The sequence below is a fragment of the Aptenodytes forsteri genome, unplaced genomic scaffold, assembly GCF_000699145.1.
Source record: "Aptenodytes forsteri isolate BGI_AS27 unplaced genomic scaffold, ASM69914v1 Scaffold245, whole genome shotgun sequence".
Lineage (NCBI taxonomy): Eukaryota > Metazoa > Chordata > Aves > Sphenisciformes > Spheniscidae > Aptenodytes > Aptenodytes forsteri.
This window is the reverse complement of record NW_008795686.1, coordinates 1,355,949-1,377,970: the sequence shown is the minus strand read 5'-3', so window position 1 is coordinate 1,377,970 and position 22,022 is coordinate 1,355,949. Positions and strand designations below refer to the sequence as shown.

The following is a 22,022-nucleotide window of genomic DNA, read 5'->3' as shown; positions in this document are numbered from 1 at the left end:
TAATGGAAAGTCATGCAACTACAGAAGATAAACCTTTACTCTGAAAGGGTTTACGGGCCCCAGGGATCTCTCTTTTTCCTAGAAATAACACCTTTATACCAAAATAGCAGCTGTTCCTTACCTGAAAAGAGTTCATGCATCGAAGTGAAGGTGGCAGAGAGGTGGTACTCAAACCCAGTATCAGCAGTAATTCCAAACATGTTTCTGATGGAAACTTTAAAGGATGAACTCCCATATCATTTTCCCATGCATCAGCAAGGCTATGAAGTTAAAAAAAAATGAACTTTTTAATTGTCTTAAAATATATCTAAAACTCTGAAAGGGTTTACGGGCCCCAGGGATCTCTCTTTTTCCTAGAAATAACACCTTTATACCAAAATAGCAGCTGTTCCTTACCTGAAAAGAGTTCATGCATCGAAGTGAAGGTGGCAGAGAGGTGGTACTCAAACCCAGTATCAGCAGTAATTCCAAACATGTTTCTGATGGAAACTTTAAAGGATGAACTCCCATATCATTTTCCCATGCATCAGCAAGGCTATGAAGTTAAAAAAAAATGAACTTGTCTTTTGTCTTAAAATATATCTAAAACCCAAGTTTCAAATAAATATTAGAATGTTGTTGTGATAAAAGATTCTCTTCACGTTTTCCCTGTAAAAGTCACAGATAAGTGTGTTTTACCAGAAATACAAGGTGCATTTAGAATTCCTTATCCATACCACCAGTCTTACAAGAAGATACATAACGTGAAAGGAAAACCATGCATACATTAGAGCAATCTGCTCATGTTTCTAATTCAAAGTTTGAGTATTTCTGAACCAAATCTCATCTGCCACTGGCAATTTCCCATCATATAGTGTTTTTACATATAAAGTACTCTACACAGAACATAATGACTCCACTTTTTATTTTGTTTCTAGTAAGAAAAATGTCCTTTCACTTCTGGAAAGACAGGAGGTCAGGCATGATTTTCAAAATTGATGTTTATGATGCTCTCGCTGGAACCTTACTAACAGTCTATACCAAACAAAAACTCAATCCCATTTCATTTTATACAGCTTTCTGCTTTGGATGTATTAAAAGAATTAAGATTTCTAGACCTAGTCATAAAAACAACATTCTGAAAGCACATTTCTATAAACTGTTCCCGCTACCACATGCTGAAGAACAAGATTAGTTCAACAAGATTAACTCAAAACACAAGAATGTTCCACTTCCTATTGTTCAGGCTTGTTTCTTCCTTAATGCAAAAATTGTCACACTGATCAGTGATCCAGTTAGTTTAATAATTTTATCTGAGCAGCTAGTATCAGATATTCCAGAGCAAGACGGATGCCAATTATTCTCAGCAGATCTGAGAGCATCACTTTGGAAGACAATGCTTGCTACCCTTCCACATCCAAGACTTCATGATTTCAATAAATAGTTTTAGCATCAGCTTTCACTTTTAAATTCCTCCAGCTCTTCTGGAAATGTATTACTGTGACTGAACCACTGCTCGTGAACATAGCAGCTTGTTTTAATGTCCTATCTAGAAACAGCTGCAAAAAAGTAGGCATCACCCCAACATTACCATGGTGAAAACTGAGCAAATACTCTCTTTACAGTATCTGTGTCCTTCTGGATGATTCTCATTCCCTCAAGTCTCCCAAACGCACCGATTTTCTGTAAAGTCCTGCTTCTTAGGTATAAGCTTGCATATGCACTTTTTGTACGTATATTTCCATTGTTAACTCTACCTGTCACCCTCTTAGCTCTTCTAGAAGATGTTCTACTTAGCATAATTTACACATCTTTCTTCAAAGAGGGGGTGTATTTTCACTTTCTTACCTCCAATTGTCTTAAACTAGCCTCTTCAATTTTAACTGTTTTTTTCTTTCCTAACCTTTACATTTTCTCCTCCCTCCTCATTTATCTATGAGTATGTAAGAACCCACTTTTGCTTCCATATGCAGAAGCAAGACCCATAACGCACACAAGGTGAGAGGGGCTTCCATTGCCTTAAAAAAAAAGGAGTGCTTTCTCTCACTTTTTTTTTTTTTAAATCCAAAATAAAAGACACAGAGAACTATATAACTTCTAAATTACCAAGTGTATCATGTCTTTTCTCAACCCTCACCAAAGCGAGTGGGTCACTTTGACATAAGGACCTCTAAACTGTACACGGTAAGGAGAAGGAAGAAGGCTGGCTGGGCTAGGCACCCTCTGGCACTCCTAATGGCAGTGCATCACCTAAGGTCTTCACACGTGGCTGAGACCATACCAAAGAACAGAGGCCAAAACCTGCTGCCCATTAACAGCCTTCATTATAGGTAGTATGTCATTGGACACTTAGACTGCACCAGACAGATCTGGAAAAGCTGTTTAAAGCTAACACAAAAAAACCTGTCTGCTCGGACAGGAAGGTGAGCAGCTCAGAAGACACCCTGGAGTATTTTCACTATTGAAAGGTACAAGCCTCCAGTTAAGCCCCAGATACGTTGTCTATATTGAAAGGAAGCAGGATTCTTTTAAAAGACTATGTGAGTGGCCAAGCCCAGGAGAGGCAGCCCTGACTGGTCCAGAGATTCTGTAAATGCTCCAGGAGGAACACCTAGCTCTAGATGATGAGCACTGAGCAGCCAGCAACCAAGGAGTCTTGTTAACTGTAATCCAGAATTGAGTTTCATATTTCATTATCATTTGGTAACTTCGTTTCCACACATAATTAGAAACTTACCTGTATATGTTCCTCACTAGGTCTTTGTTCGACATTTTTTACCATCTTGTCTGGTGATACAGGCAAATTTAGGCGAAGCTAGCAAAATTGGGGCTTTCAATTTTTCAGAAATCAGCAAGTCTAAACAAAGCACTGTGCAGGCACCTTCAAACACAGCTAGAGAGTCTGGAGACTGCAGGTGATGTGCTAAGGTTCTGGGTCCTGGGGAGGTGTCTCCACAGATCAACACCCTCTCTGCAAGGAAACTTTTCAGAACTCCAAGCAATATTCAAAACATCACAACTTACTTCAGTACTCTGATTCTATTCTTGTGTTTTGACTTGGGGATTTTTTGGAGCTGCCTCCTCATTTTAAAGTCCAGCTCTTACAGCCCTGACACTGCACTAGGGCTTTTGTTTTGTGGCTGTTGGTTTATCTGGGGGAAAGACTGTTTGCATAAGGACATCTAGCCTAATTATATTGCAATTCTTTTTTATTAATGGCTCAGTTATTAGTATTTCCTGAAACAATTCCAGTGTTTTCTCTTATTACAAACAAACCATGTGTGTCCTAGCACTTACTGCTCCAGGAACACTCATGTTAGGAATTAGTCTTTACCACTTGTCCTTTTGCAGCATTTAACACAAGTGGTTGTGGGAAGTCACTGCTTTATTAGGTCATGTCTCTTTGTTCTTCTTTACCCCTATTACTCTTGGGAGTATTTTTCCATAATCTTCATTGTAGAGGACGGAGAAAAACATCTATGCTTAAAACAAAAACAAAACAAAACACAAAAAACCCCTGTGTTTTTTCACCTTAATTTCACAGAACCTTTCTGTATAAGGAGAGTTGTCTCACTTCCAGTACAGGAAAGGAGACCGTTTGCTTTCTGTTCACTGAAGGAGGCAGATTGGCTGATAGTGCTCCTCAGGAGAGTGAGCACCCATGGAGGACAACTCAGCCCATCAGCTCAGTGCTTCTTCCCAGACCAATCCCAAATGTCAACAGTCTGAGCAAAACTGTGTTTTGCTCTCCTGATCTTAAAAAAAAGAATAATTCAATCTGGCATTGATAGGGCAAATTGTCAGAAGGAGTTTTTGGGAGGGCTGAGGAAGAAGACAGGAAAGAAACCAGGAGGACTCAGATATGCGCATGGTAACTTTGGATGTAGACAGGACTTTGCATGCGTATGCTTTCTTCCCCTGCTCCCTAATACCTTTACTCAGCAATGAATTCTTGCTTCTAAGCTTCCCTTGAGAGCAAGCAGGCTGGGCCAAGCCTGCTCCTTTTATGAGTAAAGGCAAGAGCCAGCATAATTCCCAGAGAGCACTGCACAGTTTGCTATGCTGGCTGAAAGGAATAAGGGGGAGGTAAAACAGATTAGCTGGAGGCAGGTGAGGTTAACAAGAGAAATAATGCTATTTTATGTTCTTCCTTCTGCAAACATTCAACTTCTCTACATTGCAAAGAAGCCTTGAGATTCTGGACTTCCCAGCCTGACAGAACAAAATTATGACCCTCAGTATCAAATAAAATTCATAAATTCTACACAGATTCCCTAAGTCATCACAGGGCGCAAGACTGCATCTACTTTGGACTGAGTTTACAACAGGTAAAAATCTCACCACCACATATTGACCTTGACAGTGTTTGAGGGAGATGCGAGTCAGCTTTAGAAACCAGGCTTTAAAACAATAAGATGTAGTAAAACATACTCAGTAAAATGGCCCAAACTAGGAGCATGCTCTGAGTTAAGAAAAGGACATGTCAGAGTGAATTTTTTCACAGGATGTTGAATTCACCTTTGTAACTCATCATCATCTGGTTTTGCCTGCCAGCAATCTCACCAACAGGAAAACCCAAATCATTCTAAGCATCCTGTCTGTCACTGTGTCCTTCCCATTTTCTCCCTTTTCTTTATTCCCCCCTTCCCCAGAACTTTTAAACCTCTTAGCCTGTTTCAACCAAATCTTCTTAAGAAAGATCTCAAATACATTAGATTTGGAGAAGTTTCATGTCTTCCTGAAAATCAGTGTCTGAGTAGTGAGGAGAAATCCACATTAGTTACTCTATAGAGAAAAGCTGCTGTTGGAGCTCAGCAACAGATATACCGTATAATCAAGTGATGTTTACCTGGGACAATATTAGCATAAACTCAATAATATGACATTTCTATCTAGCAAAACCAACTACTATAAGCAAAGTAAACATGTTCTTCACAGCCTACCATACTCCCTAATGAGTGAGCCAAATTGAGAGACTTGGTACTTTTACTTAAGTGCACTCAATTTTGTGGGTTCAGGACAACTGGAAAAGAAAACCTCTTAAGTTTTGGGGCAGGTTGGTGATAATGGAACTGATTCCCAGTAAGAACAAGAGTCAGAGCTCTTCCCAGTGTTAACCAAATTTGAGATGCAGCCTCTGCAGATTAAAATGACACATCAAACTCACCCTATCTACAAGATACACATTAGTCTCATGCATGAAAACACAATAAACAGACATAATATTAAAAGATATAATTAAAACTTTCACATAACTTTCATTTTGAGAAAGACAGAACCACCTATGATGAATGCTAATCAAACTGTTTAATATATTTCTGGCATACATTTCAGAACTGATCTAAAGTAGTACAGAAAGTGAACAGAGTAAAATTCTACTCAAGGGGGAAGATACTTGGCTACTGTGCTAGATGCTGATACGAAATAACTATGTGCTATGTGCTAAACTGTCAGAATGGAGCATTCAAAACAAGTAAGAAAGAAAGATGAAAGGCTGAGACTATCTTCCTCCTTGTCCTTTTCAATGCTTTCTCTAAGGAACGGGTTGTTTGAAGGAGAAATTTAGAGCATGATATGATTGTCATGTTCCCATAACCAGTCAAAGAAATACAGCTAGGAAAGTAAAATTCCTATAGTAATATGTGAAAGATGTTTTAAAAAATGAAGTGGTATTTTCAAAGCTGTTTAGCGGATAATAATGGGAAATCCAGGGAAACCTGGATTTCTTAAAAAAAGTGCATCCAATTAATTCTGAAAGCAGAGATGAGCAAAACTTGAAAACAACTACTCAGATAAGACTAAAGATAAGACAATTACTTCTCCAGCAGAAGTAATTGATCACAATGTTTTCAGATAAGCACATTTGATTCACCATGCATCAGAGAATGGTATTTCTCCATTGCTCATTATGGAATTGATCCCAATGAATTGCTAAAATGCCTACATAAGTCAGAGTAACATTTGAAAATTGTGTCCTTAAAAGCAAGGTTTAAGACACCAAAATCATGAAATACATTTATTTCATAATTCCTTGATATAAGTACTAGCACACAAACACAGTCATCCATCAGGTCGTGGAACCCACCCATAATGTCCTAAGTCTTCACAAAAACCACAATATTCATGGCATGTCAGTGAAGCAAGAGAAATCTTTGTATTTCGAAACCAGTAAAAAATTATAAGGATTCTCACAAGATTTTGAAAAACTGGACCAGACTTCTCACTAGATTGCATTTCTTTCAAAAGAAGCCTCTTCCATCAGTGCCAAGGCCTTTTATCAGTAGTAATCACCCTCCATCGTGCATGAGAGTCACATCAAAATGCAACTGTCTCGGCAACAGACAAAATACGTCTGCTTTTGAAGAGGAACAGGTAAGCCCTTTTTTCCTTTCCAGAGCACCCCATCACCACCTCTGATTTACCAGGCTAATTCTATAAATACATTAACCTAGGGTAGTCTACAGAGATCAAAACTGGAAAATGAAAAAGCTCTTACTCAGGGCACTACTCAGTGTTGCTACCAAGGCACTGGATTAATTTGACTTGATTAGTTACGATCCAAGTAAATGCGCTCTGCATTTAGGACTCCAAATGCTGTGAAACCCTTGAAGGAGATTACTATGTTAGCTATGGCTTCAGTGTTTTGCTGAATCAAGGCCATGCTGAAGAATCCAATATAAAAGCTGACAGAGGCTCCGCCCTGCCCCTCAGAGTTCACTGAATGTTGTTGAAGCTGCCCTTTCCCTGAGCTACAGCTCTGATATAAATGACAGATGACTTTATTGAACCAAAGGACAAACGTGCTAAATTAAATAACTATTTGTAAAAATGATTTAATCTAAAAAAAATTTCTAAATTATGGTTGATGGTGTGTCTATATACTTAATATACCGGGAGGCTAAGTTATTTATACTTTTAATTATCCTAGCAGTGATCTAAAAATGACGTAAAAATCAATGCATGCTCATTAGCTACTAAACTCTTGCCAAAATTTAAATAATAAGGAACACTAAGAAATGCAGTGCTTCCACAGCCTACAGCAAATTCCTTTGGAAAAAAACCTTTCTTTACAGAATCACTGCTTCCCTCCTAAAACAAACATCTGCAGTCTTGTTCTAATGTCGTTCATTATTCATCTCAATAGTTGGGAGTGTCAAGTGAGGTTTTTGAGCAAATCTTCCCTGGGTTTTTTACTAGTTGCATGGTATCCCAAACCAACAGGTATTAAAACTCTTGTGAGAGACAACAAAAGGAAGAGTGGAAATCTAACCCACTGGTGTCCTTGCAAGGAAATGAGCAAGAGAAGAGGAACATATCAAGGGAAGTAAGAAGAGAGAGAGCGGTGATCCAGGGACCCACATCAGGAGGTGCTTTTTTAGATTTATTGCAATGGACTACAGTGGCCAACAACAGAAGCTCCATCTCTAAGTTCTAAACCCTAATTTTTTTCAGTGCATTACTATAAAGACAGGATGAAGGTTTATTTAACTGAACTTCTATACTTCCAAGTAGTCTTAAATACTCTCTCCTGTAAAGCATTCTTATAATAAAGTTGCTGATATATAATACTTATAATAGTTACATCCTATATAGAGTATATAGTACATCTAGTTTACTATAGAATATATATAATTATATGGTAATTATACATTATTACACAAATATGCATATTCCTAAAAATTAATATAAATATATATATTATAGTTGCATACACACACACGACCATTATTAACAGCCTTCTGTCTTTTTTTCTGGGTAATGCTTATTCGGAAGGGAGCATCTGTGAACTTCTGGAGTCTGCTCAAAAAGAAGTTATCTAGAACTCCACTACAAAAACAATTCAGCAGGTTTTAAATACCTTATCCTATAAAATGTAAGTCCTTCTTGAACTTTCAGTTTGCCACCATTTGAAAAGGACAAGTTATTTAATACTAATAAGAAAGGCTTATAATGAAAATTCAAATTTAACCTCACCAGAGTACCATCTGCCCATTGCCATAATGTATTTCAGAAGGGCTAACATAAGAAGTATCAAATGTTCTTGTAATATTTCAAAGGGCCTTTTAAGTAAAATTATGCTATTTGCTCCCATGAATGCTTTTGTCATTTAAAACAGATATTCCGCATGCAATTTTCTCATTTCTAACTCCAATATGTAGCACAGATTAAATAACTCATGCACAAGGCATATTAAAAGAGAGTGGATTAAATTATTTTGTTTGCATTTGACAACTGCATATGAATCTCAACTACATTCATTTTATTTATGTATTTTAAATTATTTTACTACTTCTCAACATGCTTTGATTATCTTAAACTATTTAAGGGAAGTCAGAGAGAGAAGTATTGCCTATCTCAACCTGTAAAGTACAGGCCAAATTCTCTTTCTTTTGTTTCACACCAACCAACATTTTTATTAGACTCAACTGTCCTGTATTAACTTAAACGTAACTCCTTTGGTTTTGGTACAATTATTCAAAAATTTATTAGCACAAATAAAACCTGTGTATAGCCCACAGAATTCAATTCTTTTTTTCTCAAGGTTAAAGGGAAAAAACCTGTGTATAGCCCACAGAATTCAATTCTTTTTTTCGGAAGGTGGTAAAGGGAAAAAATCAGAAAACCAAACAACTGTGTTAGTATATTGTACCAAGACAGACACGGTTGCTTACAAGTAGATTATTCCCCTGAAGCACAGAAAGCTATCTCCACATAATGCAACTTTTTGCATGGAAATAAATCTTGAGATTTAAATCCTGTCCAGGAGTAACTTTGCCTTGGAGAATGTAATTTCAAAGTAATGCTCAACATACTTCTCCAGACTAAAGATTTTTGGGTGTTCACCAACTGTTTTTCTACATTGCCTTCCCTCCTCCAGCTGGCTGCTATGCAATTTCAAAAGCATTAATTTTAAGTTGCAAACCCTATCACCCATAAAATATTTTCATTCCACTGCAAAACAGCACCAACTGTACAGTCTCTGCAGAAGACAAAACAGTATTTCAGCTGCAAGAATCACTGAAATAAAGCTTAAACATCACAGGGAAGGATTAGCAGGTGTTCATCTATCCTGCAACCTTAAGTTGAAGATTCATAATATCTAAAAGGAATACATGAAAAGCTAAATCAAGCGACAATGCCTAAAGCGGACTTATGGTCAATGGGACACCTAGATGCGTGGAACCATGAACACTTGCAAATGTACTAAACTTAAAATTCAAGACAGTACTCAAACCATGCACAGATGGTCAGTGAGTATAACTAAGACATTATCATCTTTATTTAGTTTCAGCACCAGGTAAGCAAAAATAGGCTGATCACAGAATGAAGAGAAAAAGGAATTTTAATTTTGTGGGAACTGACCTTGGATATAAAATCCCAAGCCGGCCAGGTACTTCCCAGGTTATGTTCTACCAGCAAAACCACAGTGCATAAAGGTACAGCAGCAGCAGCTATATCCACAGAGCCAACCCATAATAATAACTGCATATGGAGAGAGAAATTATTTCTTCATTCATGTGCAAGTTCAAGAGTTTGTGGCAAAAGCTGAAGCTGTAAAAGCAGAAAACTGCAGCAAATTTTCATCAGTTAGAATATTCTGCTTTAGAGCATCTGACTGAGGAATACAAGCTCATGGAGAAAACAGCTCCTGCTGGACTTGTGATGCTCAAATATATATAGACGTAATAGGAAGAAAACATGGCAGACAGAATTCAACAGATTCACAATGTATTTCCTTGAAACTACTTTTTAAAATTCCCTACATCATTTTTGCCTAGCTGGGTGCAAGAGCAGAACTCACACGTTAATTTAGAAGTTCTCCTACAAAACCAAGAAAAGCACAGGAGCTTAGGTCTTGCTGGGCATTGCCTAAAGTCTGCTGTGACTGCTCTTGAACATCCACGCTATGCAGAATTGCTGGCGCAGCTCCAAAATACAATGTAATTGCAGACTTCTCAGCGGCAAAGCAATGTAGTCCCACTAAAAGGAGAAGCAAATTACTCTCGTAAAAACTGCATGGCCAATGCTTTAGAATGTGCTTCTTCACTTTAATGGTTGTGTTAAGGCTTTAAGCGGCAGTTTTTGAATGTCTTACTGCATCCCAGGTGGAAAGAATTAAAATAATTTTGCTGAAAACAATAAAGATACAGATTGCTGTAGCCAGATCACTGCTGATAATTCACCATAGTGGAGGATGGCACTGCTGATGGTCATCACCATCTAGACTAGCAACAGTTCTACTATGACTCTAGACTGCAGTTTCCTTGGATATGCCTGCAACTCAGAATGAACGGATAGCTTTGCCTGCTCCTTAAAATACTTTTCTTCACCTTTAGCACCTCTTGATTCCTTCCTGGATATATCTTACTCTAAATCAGAACAGGTGGCTCATAGTTTCCCTAATGTATGGCAATAACTGTAGACTACTGTGCTTGGGATGGATGCAGAGGACACAGAGCAACATGCTATTGACCTCGTGCTAAAAGCCTGACTGGTGTCATCTTACTTACATGGAATATCAAGTGTGAGCAGCAGCACCACTGACCTAAAAAGCCTCCCTTCCCAGCATGTATCAACAGAGTACTCAGATTCTGAGGTTACATTACATCTTTTTTTTTTTTTTTTTTTTTTTTTTTTTTTTTTTTTTTTTTTTTTTTTTTTTTTTTTTTTTTTTTTTTTTTTTTTTTTTTTTTTTTTTTTTTTTTTTTTTTTTTTTTTTTTTTTTTTTTTTTTTTTTTTTTTTTTTTTTTTTTTTTTTTTTTTTTTAAAATCTTCCAACACTTCAGGTATGTAGAAAAATAAGGGCCACGGCCCTGACAAATGGGAGTAAGCCTCCTTTAACAACTCTCATTTCCTGAAGGGTAGAAGTGCACAGTGCTGTAGAAAAACAAAGTACTATGTAAGAGCTCCTTCACGGCAACTGCTGACAACAATATGGTTACCCTACAGTAAATGCAAGGTAATTCCAGATGGCTCACCCTTGAAAGATTCATGTAACTTTAAGGAAGCACTTCCCCTTGCTCATGGGACTAGTGACGTCTGGTGGACCAGCTGCCTTCCTCAGCAGACTGTTCTTGTAACTGTTGTTTTCAAGCCATAGCTTTTTCTCATCAGGGGCATTAACAAGAATGCTCTCCTCTATGTAGCCACCCGTTTTACAGAAATTGTGGGAAAAGTATCATTCAGACCGTTCATCTCTAAAATTGTTCAATGGGTTTAAAAGTCAGGGTCAGAAGAAGGAAGGTGGGGGTAACTGGCAAGGCAAGACAGAAAGGACTGTCACACACACTTCATTTCCCCAGAGAAATAAAACATATTTGCTTCAGTGTATTTTTTTCACAAACCAAGCCCAAGAACTTGGATAATCTTATCAAAGGACAACTCTGCTGGTTACCTCTTCACCCTCACCCTCTAGTGATGTACCGTAAATGCAGGGGGCCTCCTCCTACTTGTGCGCAGACTAGCCAGCATCTCCTGTACGCAGCCTACCTTCCCACCCAAAGGCTGAGGCAACAGGCTGTCTCTCAGCCCCTCCCAAGCATCATGACACTAGGCAGAAGCCCCAAAGAAAACACAAAATGTCTCTGCTCTCTCCTGGGCTACACTTCCACCAAACTCTCATACAGGAGTGATTTTATCAACTCTTTCCTCCCTCCTTTCCCTCCCACAGGTTGGAAAATCTAATCAAAATATAGGAAGGAGACTCAGGAAGAAGACATATTTATCAATATTGACACGTCTTGAGTTTTGAACGCCCAGATGCTATCAATAGCACTACTCTCCTGAGGTGCTTATACAACTCTTCATGAAACTGTAACCTGAATTTAAAAATCATCAAAATGAGATGTTATATTGTAGAACATAAAACACATGGTGTCAAGTATCCTATCACAAATACAAGGGCCCTGTACCTCAACAGAAAGTCTCCCTCGGTACAGTACCTGAGAATTATTTTACACCATGTAAAATATGGAAGTTTGATTAACAGGCAATCAAAAAGTCCAAATCTATCATGGCAAGGCACATCAAATACAAAAGTTAAATTTTTGAACTAGTTCAGTACGAAAGGTTCCAAAGACCTCACCAGCAGTCTGCCCGGACTCGGTGAGGGAAGACCCATCTCATTTGAAATGGCATCTAATTCACTTCAGTTCACCCAATCAATTCTCAGATGAGCAAATTATTCAAAGAGCAAATGCATAAGAAAAGTTTAAAGCTGAAGACAGTAAAGATAACCTAGCTTTTATAGAGGAGTAGAACTTCTCATAATGAAAATAGGGGCAGTGAACCAAGCTGCACCACCTTAGCAAGGAATTTTATTAGTATATCTATTTCAAAAGAAACTAGTATACAACGTCCAAGATTTAAAGACAGCAACTATACTTACCGTTCTCGACCTCTTATAATTATTCTAAGCATCACAAATGCAAGTTCAATAATTATTTTATTTCAGCTCCTAGTTTCAACCGTGATTGACTTGTTTTCCAGTTTCATCTGTTTGAAGTCCTCCTTTGCTCACCAAGATATTACTGGTCAGTCCAAAAATACCTGGTTCACTTGCCCAAAACAGTTACCAGATGATTTCCAAATTGGTAGATCTGATTAAAGTATCTACAGAGCAGCAGCAACTGTGTCATGTGTGCCCAGTTTCAATACCCATTATTGACAAAATCTCAAATCATACAGATGCTGCAGAAAAAAAAAAACAATTTGAGATGAAAGATAATGGTTTGGGGCTTCATCAGATTTAAAGATTATTTTACCAATTCTGCTTCCAAAAAAGCAGAATTTTGTATCCAGACTAAATCATTCTACATTAAGCAAGGTGAACACAATGACGTTCCAAGACAACGTTCCCATTACTTATTGAAACAAAACCTAATTATTATCTGGGGCATGGGAGAGATTACATATTCCTGTTGTATCTACACAGTGTAAAAATACATGCATATGCTGCTTAAAGGTCAGCACCTGTAGCTTAATCAATAATCTAGAACATCTATGCATCTGCATCCTTTCATACAATATTCAGTGTCACTGATCGTAAAAATGGTAATACCAGCCCCAGCTACATTCAGGCTTGTGTTTTTTCTTCAATGCTTTTTTGGGACTGTGCAGCCTACTTACTTGCAGACTGCCCTGTATGGACTGCCACTGAATGTAAATTCTTTCAGAGGAATCTCACTGAACAGCTTTTCAGAGCTAGTTATCGGAAAGCCTTGATGAACGGGGCCTTTGCAAAGAAGAGGAAGTATATTCTCCCAGTCGCGGTTCCAAATAAGGTTTCTGACAATGGCGACATAAAATTCACCTTTACTAGAGTAACTTATACCCTTAAGGCATTACAGCAAATATGCAGCGTTAGGAATTTTTCTTGCGGTGTGTCGGAATTTAAGTGTGAGGATAGAACACCCTATACAATAGGATCTGGACATGCCTGCAGAAGCAGTGAACTCAGTTTCATGAGACTCCAGCAACATTTTGTCTGATGGTTCAGTTGTGCCTCTGAATGACCTACAGAATGGAAACACTATTACCTCTGAAATACTGGCAGAGTAGCACCCTTACAGATTTGGTAAAAGGAAGTCAGAAGCAAAGCTTAATTCAAAACAGCAAACACTGAAAATGGAAATGGCAGAAGTTTACCCAAAGGAGGACTGAATGAAATAGTGTAGGCATTTATCAATGTATAACTCTCACAAAAGGAGGAATGGCTTATTTCTTGAGAGAGACAAAGAGTACATTTAAGTTTAGAGTGCAAAATTTCTGGATACAGAGATTGCTCAGATTTACAAAAGGAGTGAAAAAATCTAAAGCAACTATGTTGCTTTGAAAGTGTGCAAATTTTAAACTTTCTGCCAACCACGCTATGGCCTCTTATAAAATCTTTTTGCTAAAAATATTAGGTTCAATTTTTATCATTTAATTCAATGGTCTAATTTTACATCAGATTTTTCATTTCCAAGCCCTTAGAAACTCTTTAATTTCCTAATTACTGAAAGAAAACAAGAGGGAGTTGAACATAAAGTATCTCATGAAATACGTTCCATTTAATTCTCCTCCTAGAGCTTCCTGGGGGAAGGCAGTAGGGGGATGCTAAACTGAGGTCCCAAGAGAGGTATACATGAGTAAAAGTTACCTCACAGAGAAAGAACAGAGATTTGGGTGCTGAAGAATGAGGTTAGGAAATCAGATTAATTGTACAGCAGAATTAATCCTCCTGCTAGAGAATGAGGCAGATCTTTTTAATCTTCTGTTTTTTTCTTCAGTGTCACAAGTAGTTCCCTTCTAACAATGATAAAAGTTTTCCACTGCTGGTTCCTAGTACAGTGAAATGGCCTTAAAATTCAAGAGGTGCTGTCACTCCATTCTTCTTTTTATACTAGTGGTTAATAGTAACTTTGGCTTTGGGGTAAAGGGATACAGAGGAAAGATCCTTCATACTTCTCTCCATGACTTCAGTTCTATGTTTATCAAATTCTCTTAATTTTTAAAGTGCACTGGACTGTCTGAAGAGCAGCTTTGCTCTGCATGGCTAAACATAGAAAAGTTTTTGTCTTTAATAAGGTCTTAAATAATCCCAAATCCCAGTGGGCCTTGTTAAAGCAACATCATAAATGTTTTACACTTCCTTACGAGTTTGGAAAAAAATAATTGTCTACGTATCGGTCTGAGCTCATGCTGACTATTGTGGCCTTAGGGAAGGGACTGCTGAAATTCATGTGTCTAGCCATTAGAAATGGGTTTATAGATGCAATTTTGATAAATCAGCATAGGTTTATTAAGTAATGATTAATTTAAAAAAAACCCCAAAACAGTAGCTACAGCTGAAAATAGAAGACATGCAGAACCAATGCTTAAATGCTATGAAGCTGGTGTGACCTGTTGGTTCTGTGCACTGTGAGCACGCTGGGAGGTATTTGCATCACTCAGTTTTAGGTACTCAGTGACCTGATTGATGAGCAGGGATGAAATAGCAGACGGAGATACTGGCCCCAGCTGTTGACCCTGCCTGGACATCTGAACTGCTCATCACTCATTTCCTAAACTGCCACAGTTCACAGTGCAGTGTCTTTAAGCAATCCAAAATTGGCAACAATTTACCTTCAACCATATGCTCTAAACCGTAGCAGTTGAGAACTTGACTGTCAAGTGGCTGAGATGGCTCTGCTGCAAAAGCAGGGCGAACAGTTGGTACAGTAACCCCAGCAGCCAAGCCAACCTAAGACCGTGACTGAAAAGCAGGGTTGGCTTAAGCGAGGCAATCTAAGTTCCTCATCTAGGCAGTGCAGGGAGAGGAGCTGAGAGGTGGTATGCCCGATGGGCAGGCAGCAAACCCAGTAAGCAATGTGGTATCCCTTTGCCATAACATGTTACTAGTGGCTACACCACAGTCCCAGTAAAGGCTCTAACCACAAACCAAGGGAGCACAGCATTAGGCACTTTGTAGAAAATATGGCCCATAACCACAGAGCTCACAGCTGATCTATGACTTATTAGGACAGAGCTGCCTGTTGAAACTTCTAGGCAAATTATATGAACTGTACTCATGTTAGATGCCAGTATCTTCCCACCAGGCCTATCCAGCTGCCTGCCTCCCACTGCTCCTCACCACCGCTGTCGGAACAACCAGCAGCCTCAACACCGGCACCTAGTACCAGAGGGATGGAGTCTTTGATACCCTGTCCTAACAGTATTGAAATAGGTGCACATTCAGGGCCCTAGACTAGTAACAAATAGTAACACTTACTTCCTCAGCATAACCAACCAGACAAGCGGCGAAGAAAAAATACTTTTAAAAAAAGATTAAATTAAATCAAAGTTGATGGTCAGTATGATCAGTGATGGCACAGCGCTGCTCCTGCCCTGTACCTAAAGCCCTGAGTTCCCTGGCCACAGCATAAAACACTTCCCTGGATGTTCTCATGCAGGTTATTCCTACCAGCTGCGCCACATGAAGATTTGCATATGCTCCATAAACCTTAATTCCCTCTTTAAGACCTATTATACCTAGCAGGAGGCCATTTCTGAAGTTGAAATGGATTTTCAGAACAATATAAAGATGAAAATGTTTTTTGGCCTCTGATTTTTAAACCTTTGGGTAAAACTAAATCACTTCCACAGTGCTGTTGATATTCCATATAGAAGTATTCACAAATACCATGCACTCCAGAACATTATGCCTGAATCCAAAGGGAGAAGTTACCCTGCTGTACAAATAAAACCTGTAATCACTGTTCACAAAAAGCTCTCAGCTTCCTGCTTTAAAGTTATTTTTTTTTCTGATGTACTGACTTCAGAAGAGAAGGAAATTCAGTATTTCAAGATGTAATTACATGAACCTGCAGCAAAGCAAGGAACACCACAAATCACTGAATTGGTTGATCCTGAGAATTCGCTGACAGCAAAATTTATTATTTCCACTTATTCAATCGAAACCGTTGCCAAACAAAAGCCTAATTACTAAAGTTTGAAATTCACATATGCCATATTTTCCCTTTCCCACTGAAACTGTAATTTTTCTGGAACAGTTTATTTTTATCATCATTTTCCCTCTTCACTGATACGATTGTGGCAAAATTTGTACAGATGCTCACTCGATGCAGGTATGACACAACACTGACATTTTAATGTCAGGTGTGGCTACCAAGTCAAATTTAACAAGCAATTAAATCCTAAATAAATAAATAAAACCAGCAGTCAAGAACACAGCTTTCTTTCCTAAAAATAACCTTAAGGTTAATTCAAAAACATAAACTGGCATACCAACATTTTTGACATAGGTCACAAATGCCCAAACTACCTGATTTCACTACATTCCACAGTCCACTTTGAAAACTCATAGCAGACTAATTGCCAATCTGGAAAGATCAACTTTCCACTAGTCCCTTTTCCCTGTCCTCAGCTAGTATGTATCCTCACATGTCTGTCAAGTTTCCTCTGTGCATGGAAATACTCTTCCATAAATAACCCCCTCCATCTTTCACAAAACTCTCCCTAGTTTTAACACCTCCTCTCCTCAGAGCTAATTCCCAAGTTTTCCCTTTCAACTATACTGAAGCTTTCCCCTTCCGTTATGACTGAGATTTAACAGTGTCTGTACAATCCATGCTTATGTTGATGGAGCCCTCTGCAGCACTTACGCAGCTGTCCAGAGTCCTGCTGTCCTGCTGCAGACATGAAGCAGAGCTGGAGGAATCACACAGGCCATCAGCTACCCTTCCAAGATAGCACTGTGGGGGCTGCATTGGGCACACACACATACCTTGACACAGTCAGATCAGTGAATACAGATTATTTTGGCTCTTTAGTTTTATGAGCTTTCTTAAAATTTTATGGATCAAGAAACAGGGGAACCTAGTCTGAGCTCAGAGCATGAGGAACAGGAAAGAGAGACATACAGCCTGGCAGCTGAATTCTGGACACGAGCAAGACTAGAACTGGAAGAAAAAAGGAAGGGAGAGGGGATTTAGATGGAAGATTAAATCTAGGTTTAGTGAAGTTAAGTCAATACTGATGCAGAAGTTGATGTTACAGACAGACCAAAACGCAGCTTTGATGAAAGGAAGTAAAGTAGGCATGGAAAGACTGAGCCACAGCCACCAGCTCAGTGAGAAGAGAAGCCTTTGAGTAGACGACCTCATTCAAAGAGGAGATGCAACAGCTGAAAGTAAGACAGCTGCAGGTAAGTACTATAAATCCTTTGCAAATAAAGTTAATTCAAATGGACTTCAGATGTAGGAGAACACACCACAGGTAAAGAAATAGTGCCACACTTGATAATTACTAAATTGTTGAATAGCAAGCCAATCAAGACCGTGGTACCAGTGAGACTCTCCATGCACATGCAAACTTGTCACTCTGAAGAGCTTCCAGAGAGCAAAAGAGAGATGGTGAAGGTGAACTTGAAAAGTCTTTTGGCAGGTCAGTGACAGAGTTGGAAAACTGAACCAGAAGGCATCTCCCAGCCAAAAATCTCATCTCCCTGCAAGAACAGGCACTGTGTTGAAGCATTCCTTTTTGCAATTTTATCATGCTTCATCTTAAAAGCAATTCTGTTGCTTGACAATATTATTCCTACTCGAAGGCTCTGCGGGAACCTCACTACCCTGATATTAGAAAGCTTCCAATCTCCAGTCTAAACTTTTTCATACTCAACTATATCTGTACGTTCTCTCCAATTTCTACTGAAGGCATTCAATGAACATTACAGTACCTGGTACCCACTAACTACTACACTATGTTCTTGAAACAATTTGCGGAGTTAGACTTGCATCAGACGTAATTGGTGATACAAGAAACTCACCTGGACAATTGTGTTAAATTCAGTGGTCCTACGCATAAAGGAGAGCTGCAGAGGTGCTAAAAGTGTCTGCAAAATTGCTATGCTAGGAAGCAAAAAACAGCTTCTCAGTAACTGATTTCTTCTTGCAGTAGCCAGTGAGAGTTTCATCAGTTTCAGAAAAACAAAATATAGTTTTCAATAAAATCTCTCAACTCAAGACAAGAGTTTGTATTTCTTAATCATCATGACATGCTTGAAAAATTAGAGGGCTTAATAATATTAATGATACCCAGCCACTTCTGTTTGAAATATAACAGCTGAACAACAGTTTGCAGCAATAATATGCAAACAGCTGAAAACAGGAGATAGAGATCAACGGACAAATTTTTTAGGTATGACTACAACCAGTAAAGCTCACATTAGGTAACGATATTAGATTCAAAATGCACTAAATCATTAAATATCTGATGGCTCTTCTTAGAGCCCCTTTAAGTCTCTTTTTCAGAACATGATTCTTCGCATTACCAGCATTAATTCCAGCTGGTCAAAACTATGCTAGATTGTCGTGTGTGTGTGTGTGTCCCAATTAAAAAATATTCCCCAACTTCTGGAGGAAGTTTAAAATCTGGAAGAAAATTTAGTGTAAAAAATACTCAGAAATGCTTCAGCAGTGTTCTCTGTAGGCCATACAATTGTTTTCATGACAAGATATCAACTTTGGACAAAAATGAGGAAACGCATTCTATTGCTCAACCATATTGCTTCCCGAGAGACATAGGACAGTTTGGAAGCCAGCCAATAAGGAAAAAGAAGTACATACAAAAGTGCAACTACCTCAACAATATTTCCATACTGAAATAAAAGAGTTTTGGAAGGTTCAGAAAAATCAATGTCTACAGGGGAAAGAAAAATTCTGCTTAGTTTAAAACCCAACTTCTAACCAGTTCTGCTACTGATACTATGCAGCAGCCTTGATCAGCTGAACCCATCAGTACCAGCTGAAAAGCCCCAGCTGCAGCATTGGAGACATGGACATCCAGTTGACACACATGCCTGCAGTCATTTCCCTGAAGAACCATCTTCAACAAGACACTGTACAATTTTGCCTTCTCCAGGAAAGCCAGCAAAATCAGGGCCCACAGGAGCACTCAAGTGATTTCTCTATTCCTGCCTCTGGGACTCCGGAGAACTCCGTAACATCAGAATCCAGTCAGCGTCACTGTGAAGTAAGGAAATATTTGAAGGCTTAACAGGTATTATGGTAATGCATACACTCCGGGAAGAATGTAAACCAAATTTAATACTCTCTTAACCAGAGGGAAAATGGGCACAGTCAATCCAACAGCTCACGTCTGAGTAGATCTAATAGTCCTGCCTTCGGCAATTATTTGACTGAAATTCAGGAACATATTTGACTGAAATTCTAAAATGCTGCAGCAATTTTATTCTCTGGACCACCACCTTCCACCTTTCCAGTTAGGTCTCCTCCTCTTCTGCCTCAAACATTCATATCCACGTAGGCATCACTTATTATGCCTATTAGTTATACAAATTATTTCATTTATAGCTTAAGGCCAGTATTCAGAGGAGCCAGCATGAGAATTGATTGTTCTGTTTATCCTTGATGCTAGAGTATTCAAAATAAGTAACCAATAGCAATATCCTACTGTTGCCACACACAAATGGAAATATCCTGAACAACTTCACAAATTAGCCTCCCTTGGTCTCAAGTCATATGCTCCCAATTTGCTATACCCTTACTGATTTAAAAAGTATTGCAAGTAAAATTAGCAGTCTAAATAATTTTGTTAATCTAAGTATTGTTAGTTTACGCAGCCTGTCATGTAGAAATACAATAGAAACAACAAATGCTAATTAATTTAAAACAGCCCAAGATCCTAGAATTCAGTAAATCAAGTTTTGAGGTTTAAGCAGTTCTTGTCAGCAATCTGTCCAACAGGCTTTTGTAAGTTTTGGGTTTTCACCCTTGGCTTGTTATAGGATTCCTGCCCTCTCAAATGGTTCCTGTCATTTAAAAGGCATTATAGGAGTTGAGTACTTAGAGTTCCCAAGTGAACCCAACAGTCTTTATAAGTCTATGAGAAACAAACTGCAAGCCTCTAAGTGGAAAGCTGCTATAGTTTGACCTACGATTATAAAATTATCGTCAACGGATCATCGCTATGTGGCTTTCAAAAAAGCAGTGTTACAAGAAAAGCAAAATGAATATAATAGAGGTATATACATGTCTTATAGTAAGACTTGAATAGATGTGACATTGCTGTCCGTCCAGCAAACTGACCCATAAATCTAACTCATAAATATAATCAGCAAGAACACCAACCACATGCTGTAATCCCAGTGCAAAGTTTAGGATCCCCATGACCATTTTGCCCATATCAATGCAGAATTGTTGTTTGCTAAATCCCCCAATCCTAGATCTAGAGGTAACTCACTGAAACTAGCAGGAGATCAGTTTAGAAGAGGTTAAAAGAGTACTACACAGCAGTAGTGAACTTCTGGAACTTGCTGTTACAAGAGATTGTGGAGGCAGACAGCACCAGTAAGGTCAAAAACTGTTTATTTAAATAGATGGTCAAAAGATGCATGAACAGATAGTAAAGGAAATAGGCAGGGCTGTGCCCTCGAACATCCTTAACACAACTACAGAGCTGAGCAGTACAAGGAAGTGCTGACACTCACATGCTACTCTAAAGAACACCTCTGGATGTCAGAGGGAGGATACTAGGCTAGATGGTACACTGCTCTGGCCCAGCATGGCATTTCTTACATTCTTATCATCCTGTAAAAGTGGAATTAACTACCTGGCAATGCGGTTCTTTCAGGTTATACATTTTAAATTAGTTTCAGATAGTCTTGCTGCTTTTAATTCACAATTTTTTCCCATCCAACTAGACATTTCTCTCATTGCCAATCCTGAGATTCCCGAAAGAGCTGAGCCTACAGCAATATGAACCAGAGAGATGTGAGAACTACCAAAATTGTGCTTACCTGAATTAGTGTTTCACAAATAAATATGAAGAATAGTATGGAAAAAAATATACAAGCCTGAATTGTATTTTTTGTTCTACATATTACAGAATCACAAATCCTGATTCAAATGTAATAGGAGATCTTAATAGCATATTTATCTATTTTTTCTAAAAAATTAGAACATAAGAAGTAGCTAAGCAATAGCACTTACAGTCAATTTCTTATTTTTACATTGCCTATTACTATGTATATAGCATTTAACACTTCTAATGCAGAGTACAACAGCAGTACCCTGCAAGATGAGTAGTGACACACCAGCATCTTTCAGGCTACACAAGAAGAAAGGCAGGCTATTGGTCAGATTATTAACAAATGGCTAAGTGATTTGGGATTGCAAATCTGTTTTTAAAAAAAACAGTCAGAACCCTACCTCCTCTGACTTCAATGCTAAATTTCAAAAGATGAGCAAAAAAGGCAAGCTAAGCAACAAGCTCAGCTGTAATGATAACATGAGCAAAATTTTTGAGCAAAAATACAAGAGACCTTATTTGGTAGACAAAGGGTTTATTCCAACATTTTTCTCTACTTCAGCTAGTACTTCTAAGACTATTTAAAATTGGAAAGATTAGATAGCAAAAATATGACAGCTCCAAAGAGCTGGAAAGATATATCAGACCTGTGTTTAGGAACAAGAATGAAGTTCTTAAGTAACTACCATAAAAGGATGCTGCACGTGGCAGGTCTAGTTTCAATAAACAAGAAA

General features: G+C 38.4%; 1 protein-coding gene across 1 annotated transcript in view; it reads right to left on the bottom strand.

Moving 5' to 3' along the window:
* Positions 1-251: 251 nt before the first annotated feature.
* The window catches only part of UBE3D (ubiquitin protein ligase E3D), a 49,294-nt gene continuing 27,523 nt past the window's right edge, over positions 252-22,022 (bottom strand). Inside the window, exons 8-9 of the mRNA XM_009282724.1 lie at positions 397-535; positions 252-260 (exon numbers count right to left, since the gene is read on the bottom strand). Coding sequence (XP_009280999.1) covers positions 252-260; positions 397-535 — 148 coding nt within the window. The remainder of the gene's footprint in view (positions 261-396; positions 536-22,022) is intronic.